Genomic DNA, 16,175 nt, shown 5'->3' on the forward strand with positions numbered 1-16,175 from the left:
ACACATTTCAAGTTTGTAAGGTCAACTTTATATAATTCTTTTTTTTTTAATAAACTGGAGAAAGGGCCAAAAGGTCCCCAAACCACCACCAATGATGCCATTACAGTAACTCTATTGCTCAAGATAATGACATACTCTGACTGTAGAATGAAGAGAAATTGATCCAGAAACTAGTCCATGCTAGCAAACAAAATGCTAGAAGATACTATGCAGGCTGCTGAGGAAAAGAAGGTGTCAATGGTCTTCCCCATCACTGGACTCTACATGCTAATTCTGTCCTACCAGAAAAGATATGCCTACTGGCACAATAGTGGTAAGACTAGCAGCCACTTTCTGAGTGGATTTCAGGCCTACTCCAGACGGGAATTTCATGTCTGGTACTCTAACCCTGGACAAAAGTTACTGTTAGTTTGCTCAATGGTCATGTTGTCAAACTACACCCTAACTATTTACACTTATGTTCACAGACCCAGGGTGCTCTCAATCTTGGTCAGAGAAGCTTCTTTTTGCAATGGGCAGCAGTTAATAATTGGTCAAAGACTGAGTGCTTGCTCAGTCTTTAATGGGAAAGTTTTGTCACCACCGCCCCCTTCTCTACCATCCAGGCTCAGGAGACATTGCAGAAGAGAAGGCAGAAAGACTATTAATATTTGGAGGATGAGAAGTGCCATGCAATGCTGTCTTCTGTATATGGCACAGCTACTGCAATCATGATCTCACAGCTGTGACAAAGTCCCACAGATAGAGAAAGGATTCTCCAGGCCTCAGCCCTTACTTAGAAGCAATTTACAGCAGATAGTTTCTAGGGGAGTGAGAAGCCTTCTGTATTGGGGACAGCTCCACCGCCAGGTTCCCCTGCTTCAGCAGACAGTCTAACACCCATACACACATGAGCAGCTGTAACAGGGCTTAGTGGGTTATCCAAAGAAACAGACAACAATGATATCAAGTTGGGAGAGGGGCTTGTCAAAAGAAAAGATGGAAGTAGATATATCTCATTTCATACATGTAGGAAAATTTCAAGAATAAAACAGTAAAATTTGTTATTGGATGTTTTCAAAAACTAGGTGTATTAAAATTTTAATGAATTTTGTTCATTAGAAATTTTTGACAATTCAGGCTACATAAATTTGTAACACAACTTTGAATCTTCAATCACTGAAGCTGAAAGTTTATTCAAGAAACCTAAGCTTTTCTGATATTATAACAAACATTATTTAAATTTCAATTATTTTCATTTTAGCAAAACCTATTTATAACAAAAGAAACCAGTATGTATTTCAGATAACTTAAAATATAAACAATTCTTTCTGTAACTCATCCACTTATTTATATAAAACTTATTTATTTATAAAAATATTTTTGTTTTATATACATTTGGTGTTTTGCATGCATCTGTGTGAGGGAGTTGGATTCCCTGGAATTTGAGTTACAGACTGTCGTGAAGTGCCATGTGGGTGCTGGGGGTTGGACCTGGATCCTCTGCAAGAGCAGCTAGTGCTCTTAACCCTAAGCTGTCGCTCTAGCCCTTATTCTGGTTTTTCAAGAAAAAGTTTCAGTTTGATATTTATTTAACTTGTTTTGGTTTTTCAAGGGTTCCTCTGTGTAGCCCTGGCTGTCCTGGAACTTGCTCTGTAGACCAGGCTGGTCTCAAAAGATCTGCCTGCCACAGTCTCCCTAGTGCTCAGATTAAGGAGTGCACCACCACACACAGCTTTGTTTTACATCTTTTAAGAGTTGAAATGTTAAACCACATAATATAAAAACTTACTTTTCACGATTATCATTCTCATACACCAAGAGAAAACCACCACTATATAAATAATTTAAGACAGAGTACAGTGCTCATGGAAGTCAGAAGAGGACACAGGATCCTCTGGAGCTGGAGTTACAGTGTTGTGAGTGTGAGATGTGAGGGCCGGAAACTGAACGTGGGTTCTCTGCAAGAGCAGTATTCATTTTAACCACCAAGCCACGGAGCCACCTCTCTAGTCCCTCTTTAATATTTTTAATTATAATTTTAGAAAGCAGTTATTCTTTGATCTTTAACAGAAAGCCTTTTCCTAAATAAATACCATGCTATGACTTAAAAAGCCCTTACTACATTAAGGTAATATTTTAAGTATTTTTATGTACTTGTTTACTTTGTTAAGTGTGTATATCCGAATGCCTGTACATGTACATGTGTATGCAGACCAGCAGTTGACACAGGATGTCCCAGGCATTCTATTTTTGAGACAAGATCTCCCACTAAACCTAGAGCTCATCAATGTGACTGGAAGGGTTGATTTGCTAGTAAGCCCCAGGTTTCTACCTGTGTCTACCTGCCCAAAGATGGGCTGGCAGACTCACTTGTCATGCTAGCTTTATAGGGGCTGGAGATCAGAGGCTAGGTCAACAACAAGAACTTTACTGACTGAACCATTCCCACAGAAAATTGTTTTATATTTATTTACTGTTTGTCTCTCTTTTGTGTGTGTGCATGCGTGCAAAAACATATACTGTGTGTGTGGAGGTGGCCCAGAGGGCAGAAGAGGGTGTCAGAACCGCTACAGCTGAAGTTACATGTGGTTATGATCTGCTACATGGACGCTGTGAATCAAACATGGGTCATCTCAAGAACACAAGGTGCTCTTGGGTGCTCTTAACTGCTGAGACATCTCTCCTGTCTTGCTTTGAGTTTTCTTGGGGCAGGGTCCTGGGTTTTGTTAAGTCAGGCTGTCCTCAGATTTCCCAGACTTTAACAGGTATTTTTGTTTTATTTTCCTTCTCAGTTTGAATTTAATATTTTTAAATGTAAAAATGAGTTACAAGGCTTTGGTTTTTGTCATCATCACTGTCATGCCCCACCCCAATCAGTCACCCAAATACCATTTAATAATGTTTTATTTTGTTCTTCACCCCCCACTCTCAGACAGGATTTCTCTGTGTTGACAGCTCTGGCTATTCTGGAACTTCCTTTGTAGACTAGGCTGGCTTCAGACTCAGAGATCCACATGCCTCTCTCTGCCTTCCCAGTACTGGGATTAAAGGTGTGTGCCAGCATCACTCAGCTTAATTTTGGCTTATAACCATCCCTTTTGTGATCCTTTAAGAGCCATATATATGCAGTGTCTCAGTCAAATTATTCTTGTAGTAGTTTCACTTTGAAATATTATTAAGCTTAGAAAATTAAAATGTTCATTGAATCATCTACAAAAATGGACCAGAAAATGAGAACATTAGTGAAAGCTGACAACTCAAAAAGGTGTTTTTTTTCTTTTGTCTTCTTCATCCTGAATTTATGACGTCTTAAACTTTAATGTCAGAATTTCTTTTTTCTCTTCTTTTTAAAATAGATTTACTTATTTTATGTATAAGTGCTGCATCTGCATTTATGCTTGCAGGCCAGAAGAGGGCATCAGATCACATTATAGATGGTTGTGAGCCACCATGTGGTTGCTGGAAATTGAACTCAGGACCTGTAGAAAAGCAGATAGTGCTCTTAACACTGAGGTATCTCTCCAGCTCCCAGAATTTCTTTTATTTTATAAAATGCTAGGGAAAATAAGTGGCAATCACTTATGTATTTTCTATTCTTCCTTATGAAATCAAGTATTTCATATTTTTGTCAAAAAACTAAATTTTAAATTCTCAAGCATTTTGTTGTCTGAAATCTAAAGTTTCAAAATATTTTATCTATACCTTGCTTATTTAAGTTTTAATTTAATTTTCCATTCTTTTCAAAACATTATAAAATTTCAAGACATTTGTTGGCTTAAAAATGTTCATGATCAAACTTATTTCCAAATATTTATATAATAGGAGTCTATCTATTCCTTACATCTTATTTCGTAAATACAACAGAAATAGTATTTACTCTCATTACGTGTGAGTAGACTCTATTCACTTAATCAACCTTCAAGGTCTTTCTTTTTTTGGGACGAGGGGGTTTCAAGACAGGGCTTCTCTGTGTAGCCCTGGCTGTCCTAGACTAGACTTGTAAACCAGGCTGGCCTCAAACTCAGAGAGATCCGCCTGCCTCTGCCTCCCTCCCAAGTGCTGGGATGAAGTGTGCACCCAACCTCCGCCCACCAAAAAAAAGGCCTTAATGTAAAAGATCTAGACTTAGATCTGGGATCTGTAGTTGCAATGAAGGGGGGTAGAGTGCATGTTTAACATGCACAAATTCCTGAGCTTAATCTCCAGCATCAACAAACAAATCCCTGTATTTTAAAAGACAAGCTCAAGTTATTCTACAAAATAATCTCCCCATGCCAACATCTTCACCCCTATAGCTAGATTATTTTAGGGTTCCGGATGAACATGTTTCTAAGGCCAATGAGATCTCGTCTTTCCTGGTTAAAATGTCCTGACAGCAACTCCTATCATATGCTCTTAGCAATGTTTAATGGTGCTAGCAGGAGTATTCATTTACAAAGATGACATAACAACTTAGTTTTGTCCAAAAAACTCATTTGACTATCAACTTAAAAGCTTTAGAAAGACATTTTCACCTATTCACATAGGTTTAATTATCTTGGTATAAAAGCAAGGACAAACAACACTGTCTTTATTTTATAGTATCTTAAAGAATCCACAGGGCAAAAAGTTCAGCCCTGCCGCAACACACATGCTCCACTTCCTTTTCTCTGTTATTGTTTGGAGATCAATGTACAGGGTAAAGTTCTTCCTATATAAGCAAGAGGACAAGAGTTCAGATCTCTAGGACCCATGTAAAGGCCAGGAAGGTGGGACAGTCCAGCAGGAATCCCAGCATTCAGGAACCCTAAGATCAAGCTGAGTTCAGAGAGAGACGCTCCCTCAATATAAGATGAGAACAGTCAAGGAAGACACACTGTACCTCAACCTCGAGTCTCCATAAGCACACACACACACACACACACATGCAGGTACACCTGCAGACATGCGCGCGCACACACACAAGGACACTTCTGAGCTGCCTTTTAAAAGACAATTCAAGTGCAGGAGCATGGTGGTACATGACTTTAATCCCAGCACGTGGGAGACATGGGCAGGCAGATCCCTCTGAGTTCAATGGCAGCCTGGACTACATAGAACATTCTAGGCCAGCCAGAGCTACATAGCAAGACCTTGTTTCAAGAAGAAACAAACAAAAATGACAATTCAAAGCTTACAGATTAAGTTAATAATCTTACAAGGACTTTAAAAGCTAACAGCAATCTATTCACAAATGTGCTAAAAGAGAAATGCTTTTCTAGAACTCATCCTGTTGGGACTGGAAACTAGTAGATGAAGGATAAGTAAAAGGGGTGGGCAACAGAAGTATACTTTCTCTGCATCCACCTTAGATAACTTTTACCATTCATTCTACTAATTCAGACTCTGTTCTAGGCCAGATAAAATAGTAAACAGTGATGGTCCTAACTCCTGTACAAAGAACTTACGACATCTTCAAGTTAATACAATCATTGTTTTGGTTTGGTTTGAGACACGGTTTCTCTGTGTAGCCCAGGCTGCCCTGATTCACTTTATAGACCAGGCTGGCCGCAACTCACAGTGATCTGACTGCCTCTGCCTTCCTGAGTGCTAGGATTAAAGGCATGTGCCACCATGCCCAGCTAAGTTAATGTAATCTTAAAGTCATCTTGATGTCAAATTTTACAGACTACATATATATAATTATGTTATGTTATAGTATATATTATATACAGAGACATTTTATGTGCACACAAACTTGCACTTAACATATTCTGCCTTCTGTCAAAATAGTTTCTCCGTAAACTTGAAAAATAATTTATATTAAAACTTAAGGAAATACTAATCATTTAAATATGAAGTTTTAATAAATTATTTTAATACTTACAGCTTCTGCTTCTGCTCTTGTCTTGAATGTAATTATCGCATGAAGTGAAGAGTCATCAATCTGACAATCCTCAATTTCACCATATTGCTGTAAATTAACAAATTATTTCCTAAAAGTGTTTTAAAAGACCTAACACCCCCAATAGTATTAGAACAGCAATAAACATAATCCAGAATACATAATAACCCATATTGATTGCGACAAGTAACTCATTTCCTTTAGTCCTATCTTCCAATCTCAGCTCTAATCCTATACGTTCCAGAATTAGTAACTTATACTCTATTCGAATTACAATGGGTAAACCAATGGTCAAAGCCTGTTTACTGGCCCTTCTCATGACTCCAACCTCAGGACAAGGTCATCTTTGAACAGCACACTGAGTCACCAAAACAAACTATGAAATTCTAGTATCACTTCCAACAAAAGGGGAAAAGATTCAAAGAATTTAAGCAATTTTTCCAAGTGGTCAAGGTATCGGTACAGGACTCTTGACTTACACATCTACTATAAACTGAGTATGGATGGGTTCACTTACTATGTGCTCCACTATGGCAGACAAAATTTACCACACTTAAATACTAAGCGTATCATAAGATACTTGATTGGAGTTTGTTGCATTTTTCCCATATAAAGAAAGACTTTTCTAAACAGCAGTTTTAGCACACAAGAGTTAGTCCTTTATATATTATTAGTATTTTCCTTCTCATTCCAAAGAAAACTATAGCCATGCACTAATTAATATAAATTTTTGTGAACAAATTTAAACTTGAACAAGGTTTCATTTTCTCATCTATAAAATGGGCACAATAAAAGCTATTCTTCGTGTCAATTTGACATCTAGAATTAACTAAAAGCCAAGGGCTGGGCACACCAATGAGTTTTTTCTTAATCAAATTACTTAAAGTGAGACGACCCACTTTTATTCTGGATGTCTGAGGTGGGAATATACATCTTCAATCCAGATATTCTGAGATAGGAAGATATACCTTTAACCTGGACCATACCTTCCCCTGGCAGCCTAGGTAAACTAAAGGACATGAAAGAAGGAAGCTGGCTCTGTCTACTTGCTACTGCTTCTTACTAGCATGAAGTTTCTTTGGGATTCTCAGATCAGCTCAGACATCCAGCTTTCGGGACTGAACAACTACTAGATTCCTGGACCTTCTATTGGATTCAACAATCACTGTTGGACTAGCTGGACCACAGCCTGTAAGCTATTCTACTAAATCCCACACCGTGCACATGTGCATAAGTGTGTGTGTGTGTGTGTGTGTGTGTGTGTGTGTGTGTGTAAAATCACTATAAGTTCTGCTCCTCCCGAAAGCCCTCACTAAATCAGTGATAATTCAAATAACTCTTAATATCCCCTTTAAGTTTTAGCTGCTTTTATTACTATTATTACTAGTCTCACTGGATACATTTTTTTTAAAAAACATTTTGCTAGTCACAATTATTCTAACAGTCAATTGTTCCCCGCCCCCCCCTCTCCCTTTCTCTCTCTCTCTAAGATAAAAAAGCTAAACTTTGAAATGTGTACTCTTGCTTAACACTAATATTTTTCATGGATAAATTATGATTACTGACTTTGAGCAGAGCTCAAAATTTCTGTGTATGAAACAATTTCCACTCTAAGTTTCTGAATATTTATTTCTCAAGCCTATTATTAACAAAACCAATTATAACAAACTCACCGTGTTTGGATTGTTTTAGTTACTGATTGCTAGCCCCGAATCGCTGAGTACCTAAATGCAAGACACTTAACTATCTGGATCTCCTTTCCTTTGAGGAAGTGGAAAACAGCAGGGAAAAGCTGGGCTTTCTCTCCAAGCACCTCTCTGGTTCTCATTCTTTGTCCCTCTGACTCCAACGAGCACAGGACTCTCCAGACTCCTCAGTCTTAAATTCTAATCACTTTAGTTATTTCTTATACATCAATCATTTCTATTAAAACTTCCTTATATTAGAATAGAGTATTAACTATAAGCCTAGAATAGGAGCATCAAACATTGAAATATAAATTTCTGAGAGACGAAGTCATCTGTATGCTACTTACAAGTTTCCCTATTTTTCTAGTTCTCCAATTCAGTTTTACTAATTGTTATACTTTCCTGAACCAATCTTTCCATCACACGCCAGGGGCAAGCATATCCCTCTAAGTCACTGAGGTGCGTAAGTGTTTAATACAGTGACTGGGTCAAACCAATGTGTCTAAAAGCACTGAGAGGGAAGAGCTGATGACTCTTACCAGAATATCCAAGAAAATTCTGGGTAACACTAAAATCTAAAATAGTTAAGATGAAAGGGCAGGGTAGGGATATTCTCCATTGTGCGCATTAGCCTAATGAACCCCAGAAGGTCAAATAAGCAGTGAACAGGGACTAGAATCTCTTTCTCTTTTAAGCCACTGTATCACCCACCATTAGATAAACTCTCTTAAATTACACTCTTGATCTGAATACGGCAACTTTCATATTATACATCAAAAGTGTATCTTGTTTCAGTTCTATTCAACTCTGTCAAGAGCATTCATACTAACAAAACTTAAGTTTCATATTTAAAACTCTGAATAGCCTATATAACATGTCAATTTTTCCTTAAATTACAAACATATACCTACATAAGGTCCCTCTCTGAAACAATGAAGCTTAAATTCTTAATCTTATAATATTTAAAGGCATATCTAGTTTAAGAATTATAGCATTTCAGCTAGTCAGTGGTGGCACACACCTTTAATCCCAGCACTGAAATGAGAGTCGGTGAGTCTGAAGCCAGTCTGGTCTACAGACTGAGTAGGTCACCCAGGACTATACTGGGAAACCCTATCTTAAGAAGAAAAGAGGGGGAGATGGGGAAAGAATTATAGCATTCCTCCCAAACAAGCAAAAAGATGCTATTGCTATTTTATAACTAAAAATAAAAGGCCACTACTGATTGAGGAAGCCCTGTGTATGTCACGTTCATAATTCTCTTTACTTAATATTTATTAACCCAAGTAACAATTATTACTATTATTTTCTAGGTGCTAAGAAAGTACCGCAAAATGAGGAAGAAGATCTTCTCTGTCACTCTCTGTAAATGCAGAAATCTCCAATGCTCTGGGTCGGTGATCCACCACAGCATGTCCGGGTACACCTCGGCCTCGGCCTCTAGCCCTGCCCCGGCCGTGAGCTGCACCTCGTCCTCGTGTATGAACTCCTCTACCTCGGCCAGATGAAAGAATTCCTCTTTTAGCAGCCTAGCAGAAAAGAAGCACATGGGTTACACAATGTGGTGATGAGGCACTGAGACCACTAACCTGAAATATCTAACACTGTGTTTCTGACTTTAGAGTTACAGGATTCTGAAATATTAGTGTTGACTTTACTGTTGAGCATGCCAAGTTTCAAATTAGGAATACATCTGTGTTAACTCAGGCTAAATGTTATATTTTCGAAAATGAATCAAACTTTTATGCTGTCGGAGTATTTAAATAACCATATTTTAAAAATCTAAAATTACTAAATATGCTCTCTTTCCACCATAGAGTCCAGGAAATAAATTCAAAGTATCAGGCCTGTCAGGAGGCAACTTTACACACAGAGTCATCTTGCCACATTACCCTTCCTCCTCCCAAGGTAAGTTCATACTCTAAGCATTGAGGACATATGACAAAAGACTGGTAACTCTGGATCTCTTCATAACACAAGAGCACTGGCCGTGACTGCAAAAGCCAAGTTAGTACAGACTGCAGTGTGACCCAGAGATAATAAGCATATTTTTATATTGAACTATATAGCCCAGCTCTTCAAGTTTTGTATAATTTTCAAATAAATGCTTCTATCTCATTGTCAGTTGACTCAACTGATGTAAGTTTTCTCAAATGCATTGTTTTAATGACACCACAGAACAAAAAAAGAATTTAATATTCTACCACACTATTTCTTTTGTGTGGTAGACCTTTCCTTCATTCCACAAATATTTCATAAACACCCATGTTAGTAGTCCTCAACCGCAAGTACAATTTCAGATTGTGCAGTTGGGCACATTTACTAAAGTGCTTACCACGAAGGAATGAGGCCCTAAGGTCAACCCCAAGCACCTGCATAACAAGGACATCAGTATGCACATTTGTCATCTCAGTAACCAGGGAGACATAGACAGGGAGAGCCCAAGCAGCTTTGCCAGCCAAGCAGCCTGGCTAAATCAATGAGCTCCAGACTCAGTGAACTCTTGTGCAACCCTCCCCCCCAAAAAGTGGAGATTGAGGAAGACACTCAGCATCAACTTCTGGCTCTAGCCTCCTCCACAAATGCAATAGCACACTTGCGACATGTACACAATACATAAAAACCAAATACACTAGCTCAATTTCCAGACAGGTAAATTATTGAGAGGTTCTTAACCAAGACTTGAGTTCAGATTCCAGCACTACATGGTGCTTGATAGTCCTAAGGGATCCAATATTATATGGATACCATCCCCGCTTGGGGGTAAGAAATTTGGCAGTTCACTCACTGGCTATGGAGGCTGAACAAAGGGTTGGCACTTCAGTCTGAGTAACTGTACATACAAACTTCAGAAGCAAGACAAGCACAATGACCAACATGCTGATAAGGATTTATGACATCCAAGTAAAAACAAATCCTCACATTACCAAAAATAAGCATAAAATCAATAAAAATCTAAATGAAATAAACCAAGCACAGAAAGACAACTACTGTAGGAGCTCAGTTACATGCAGAATCTAAAACAGCAATCTCATAGAAACAGAAGAATGGCTATTAGCAAGGACTGTGTTGGTCAAAATGTACAACAGTATAAATTGTACCATCTGCTGTATAGCATGGTAAGTGCAGTTGATAAAAACATGTGATATATTTGAAAAGACCTAAGGAAGAAAATTTTAAAATGTATTTTCACAAGTTTGACTATGTGAGGTGATGCACAGATCACTTTGGTAACATTCAATGATGCATACATATATCAAAACATCATGTTATATACCATATAAATATACAATTCTTAGCTGGTCCATTAAAAACTACTAAAGTAAGAAAAACAATAACTTTAATGAGGAAAGGATAGCTGGACAGTGGTGGTACAGGCCTTTAATCCCAGCACTTGGCAAGCAGAGGCAGAGGATCTCTGTAAGTTCCAGACCAGCCTGGTCCACAGAACAAGCTCCAGGTAGTCAGGGGCTACACAGAAACACCCAGATACGTGATTACACATGTCAAAGTATGCCCTGAAGAATATTAATAATAGCTCATAGATGCTCCCTGAAAATTAAGCTTCAGCAGCCTATAATTTGTAGATTCAAACTAAAAGTCTCCAAGAAATCCTATATCAAACAGTATATTTAACATAACCTTTCATAATGTATTTGATCTTAAAAATTTTTTGTTCACTTATCTCTATTAACAAGCAATAGAAAAATTACTGTGATGATCACATTCTGGCATCTACTGCATTGCTGAATATATAAGTATTGACTGCAAAACAAAATTGAGTCATCATAGAAGGTAAGAAAATATGATTCCATCTTTGGCTGAATTATAACAAGCAAAACATGAACAGTAATTTTTATGTTATTTACTAAAATTACGCAACAGAAATTTTACAATATTTCATTTTTTACATTACCAATGGCAAGAAATATTCATATGAGGAAAAACAATTTAAAATTATTTTTGTAGAATATATAGGTAAAACACATCATGTTTCAAGGAATTCAAGTGTATGTAGACTTATGACATTTCACAGCTTTTTCTAACTCCCAGATAAGACAGAGCCTAGGGCATGTCTAGCAGGTGCCATAAGTTTTAAATATTTTCACAGAACTAAACAGATTCTACTGCATTGTAGGATGAGGAGAAAAAAAAAAAGCAATGTCAACAAACTTACATGAAAGTATACTCACTGGGCACAGTGGCACACACCTTTAATCCCCAAACTTGGGAAGAAAGGGGTAGGAAGTTCTCTGAGTTTGAGGCCAGCCTGGTCTACACAGAGTGAGTTCCAGGACAGCCAGGGCTACACAGAGAAACCCTGTCTCAAAAAAGCAAAGAGAAAAAAGAGAAAGGAAGGAAGAAAGGAAGAAAGGAAGGGAAAGCAAGCTCAAATTAAGCAAAATAAACTATCTTTTAAAACACCTTGAATTGTGTCAAGCAATTGTGAATATAGACATTAATATTTTCATATTTTGTGATATAATGCTAACTTTTAAACTATTTTGCTAAACATTAAACATCTATGTTTTATAACAGACCAATTTCACTAGAAGTTTCTCATATAACAACCATGTAACTAAATTATAAGGTAGTTTATTTTATCTTTTAAAACACCCACAGCACCATCTATAGGCAAAACTTAAAAAGCATGTTTTTCAACAGATTTACAATTCTAAATCTCATCTTCAGCAATTCAGCACAGCATGCCTATGTGACTTTACAGAATATTTCCACACAAATGCCGGAAAAGCCTCTAATTGTATTTAACCTCAAGAAGAAAACAAGAAAAACAAACGGAGACACCAGGGAATATAGGCAGAAACAGTATGTCACCAATACCAGTTTCTCAGGCCAGCAGGACATATCAGAAAATCAAAGCACAGAGCTCAATCCCTGAGATCACACAGTGAAAGGAGAACTTACTCCTACAAACTGTCCTGACAGTCATATGCAATAAGTAAACAAGCATATATAAAATTGCTGTTTTCAAAATACTTTCACCAGTACTTTGTAAAATCAATTGGCCTGTTTCCTCTCTCTTATTCCAACATGCGCGCGTGTGTGTGTGACCCCAATCTCTCTCTCTCTCTCCATCTCTCCCTCTCTCTCTCCTCCCTTTCTATCCAACCATCTACCCATACATCCATGCTAGTCAGTAATTATTAACTGGAATCAAAAGACACATTTTCATGTTCACCACAACTGTATCTGTTTCTTTAACTGAACTGTGTAGCAGTGATAGAACATACTTCCAGCTGTAATTCTGTGTATTTTCTCCTAAGTTCAGTAACTTCTTCTCCAGCTTGCATCTTCTTATATAAATCCAATTCTGTGTCAAGCAATTCTTTCTGCATCTGAAAAAGTCATTAATGTTTCAAATAACAAGTAATACTCTGAATTTATATAAACATTTTTACAAGATTTTTTTTCTCATATTCACTTGTCCTTTTTTTTTTTTTTTTTTTCTTTTGACATGGACTAGTTATACATTCAAGATTCTCCTGTGTTGGCCTCAAAACTGCCAGGATTATAGGTACGTGTCACCAGGCCAACCAACATTTCTTTTCTATTGCCAGTAATGTTACTCAAGTAAGCTTCACAGTCAATTGTATTCTCACTGATTTCCCTAAAATTCATTGTGTCTACCACAGCCAAGGTGTGATTTCCATGAACTGATAGTGTAATAATTTTGAAAACATAGTTCTAACAAGCAATATATAGTATGTTTTTATAAAGGTGAGCACGTAGACCTTAGCTAGATCTGAGGAGAAAACACAGCTAATGGTGCTGGTCACATACAAGAAGCGAGACTAAAGACAGTGCATTGGGGTGAGGGTGGGAGAGTAGTCCCCTATGTGTATCTTTTATGTACTTTTAAACCATGCTACTATGAGTTAATGAAATAATAAAAAGTAAAAGGTAAGGAGAAAGAATCCAAAACTGAAAACTAACAAAAATAGACCTAACTTTATCTAATTAACAGTATTTACAAAAACAACTAGAAGTAAACCAACATCATAGTCTGATTTAATCTTTAGTGGAGCACAATTAGTTCATAAGGATGAAAATAAAATTTGAATCCAACAGTTCTGCAAAAATTTTGGAACTATTCTGAATGGATTGTACATCTGTTTGGATAAATAAATAGACTTATGTCTTGTGACCAAGTTGTCATTATGGAAATTGACAGTGGAATATGAATTTTAAAAAATAACCATGCAATTTATATTAAAATTAGAAATATCAATATGACTTTATATACATATACACATATTAATAAGTACTGTACCACCTGTAGTCTATCATTCATCAGAAAACGTTGTGCTTACTTGTTTTGATCATTTAGATGAAAATGCCTGAGTTTTTCTGAGCTCGCAAATATTCCATTCTGGACAGTGATGCGAGGTTACCTCCTTCTACATCACTAACTAGTTACAATACACAGTTCAAACTTCGCACCCATGTCACTGTTTCCTCAGATTATTTGCTCATAATCATCCTCTTAAAAGCTAACTTCACAACTGTAAGAACTAGGAGAAAGTATACATCCTAAAAAAACAAAACAGTGCTTGATATCTTCTCACCCCCTCTCTCTTCCTCTCCCCTCTCCCTTCCTCTCCCCTCTCCCTCCTCTCCCCTCTCCCTCTCCGTTTTTTGTGACAAGGTTTCACTGTGTAGCCTTGGCTGTACTAGACTTGCTTTGTAGACCAGGCTTGCCTCTGCCGCCTGAGTGCTGGGATTAAAGCACGCTTTTAATTCCAGCTTGCTTGTGTGCACACGCACACACTCACACACACTCTCTCTCTCTAAGATTTCTTTGAACTCACTATGTATGGGTGTTTTGTGGCCATGTGTATCTGTGCACTCTGTGTGTTCACAGCATTTGGGGGCCAGAAGGTGGTGACAGGCCCTATGAAACTGGAGTTACAGTTTTAGCTGCCAAGTGAGTAGGTTGAACCTGGACCCTCTGGAAAAATCAACAAATGCATTTAACCACTAGGCCACCTCTCCAGACCCATGTTTGATATTCTTAGTAAGTATGAATAACAAAACAGAATACCTGAGTCTTTGTTTTTATACTTTTTGGAAGACAGCGTCCAGGAGATGTAGATTTGACTTCATCTTTCAACTTGGTAATATTTTTTGTCAAAACCTCTAATGTTTTCATTATTTCTGCTTTATCTTCAGACTTCATTGTTTTGTTTTTCTCTAATTTTGAAATTAGCATCTAGCAAAATTTAAAACAAAACATGTTAGAGACTTACTCCTACTAATAATAACAAAACAAAAATAGTAAAATAGTTAAAACAAATAGATGCTAGTTTTAGTTTACATGTTCTCAACAAAGTATACAAAGAAAGAAAAGCAGACTTGGTAATACTAACAATGCTACAATCAGCTTACTGCGGGAAGAACCTTACTATTACTTAGCTCTTAGAACATAAGACCTGGACCAGAAAAGTAGAATGGGAGATCACACAGAATTATGTTCTCTGAGTTAAGACAGCTTTAGCTTCAGTTTTTTACAAAAAGCATTATAGTTTCTCTTTAACAAAATATATCCAAAATAAGAAAAGGCCATATTTCTAACCTTAATGTAGGTTTTTGAGAAAATCTTACTTTGTAGCCCAAGGTGGCCTGAAACTAAGCAATGTAACAGGCTCAGCCTCCCCAGGTACTAAGATTACAGTAACCAGCACTGTGACCCAACAAAACATTGTTTCTGTATTTTCACACATTTCTACCTAATACTCATTACAAAACACAATCAAGAACTGTCTTCTAATTAAATGTCATAAAGTAAACTAATCTGCCCCCAAAAATGTCAGCCAAAAAAATACCAGCCACCGTCAGTAATATTTTTTAATTGTATGTGTTTTTGTGTGTGCCATAGGAAGGCAGATGCCAACGGAGGCCAGGAAAGGATGTCTGGTCCATTGCAGCTAGAGTCACAGCAGCTGGGAGTGAACCACCTGATGTAGTCTAGGAACCCAAACTTGGGTCCTCTGAAACAGTAGTAGTAGCAAATTCTCTTAATCACTGACCCATCTCTCAGTGTCCCATATAATGAGATTCTTTTTATTTTTAAAATCAATCACATTAAAAAAATTAAAAAAGAAAAATTTAATTATTTCAGTAATTTAGCCTAGTGTACCAAAATGCACATTTCAACAACAAAACTACTGAGATTATTTTTCCTTCATACTTTATCTTTGAAATGTTGTATAATTAACATTTTCACCTCAATTTGGACTAGACACATATAAAACAGTCACAATCAGGTGTGGCTTTTTTGTTCTTTTTACAGACAGGTTTCTCTGTGAAGCCCTGGCTATGGTGGACTCGCTTTGTAGACCAGGCTGGCCTCAAACTCACAGAGATACACACCTGCCTCTGCCTCCCCGAGTGCTGTGATCACAGACATGTGCCACTGTGCCCGGCTCAGATGTTGCTTTTGACTATTCTATTGTATAATACAGGAGTAGAGGATCCCAAATTAGTAAAGGACATATCAATAATGAGAAAAATATTTCATTTCATTATTTACTAACCAAACTATTCTACAGTAAGAGCTAAATGAACTTATTTTCATTTCATGTTGATAATCAGTTCCACATAAACTATATCTATCACTTCGT

The 16,175-nt window shown here is 37.2% G+C and overlaps 1 protein-coding gene across 7 annotated transcripts in view; it reads right to left on the reverse strand.

The window, feature by feature from the left end:
- The window catches only part of Rbm26 (RNA binding motif protein 26), a 69,562-nt gene that overhangs the window by 9,674 nt on the left and 43,713 nt on the right, over nt 1-16,175 (reverse strand). For all 7 annotated transcript variants that reach the window (XM_051160944.1, XM_051160942.1, XM_051160941.1 and 4 more), the window contains 4 exons: nt 14,597-14,764; nt 12,786-12,890; nt 8,862-9,062; nt 5,828-5,914 (listed from right to left, as the gene is read on the reverse strand). In XM_051160944.1, the coding sequence (XP_051016901.1) occupies nt 5,828-5,914; nt 8,862-9,062; nt 12,786-12,890; nt 14,597-14,764 (561 nt within the window). The remainder of the gene's footprint in view (nt 1-5,827; nt 5,915-8,861; nt 9,063-12,785; nt 12,891-14,596; nt 14,765-16,175) is intronic.

The sequence above is a fragment of the Acomys russatus genome, chromosome 18 (assembly GCF_903995435.1).
Source record: "Acomys russatus chromosome 18, mAcoRus1.1, whole genome shotgun sequence".
In the NCBI taxonomy this organism is placed as follows: Eukaryota; Metazoa; Chordata; class Mammalia; order Rodentia; family Muridae; genus Acomys; species Acomys russatus.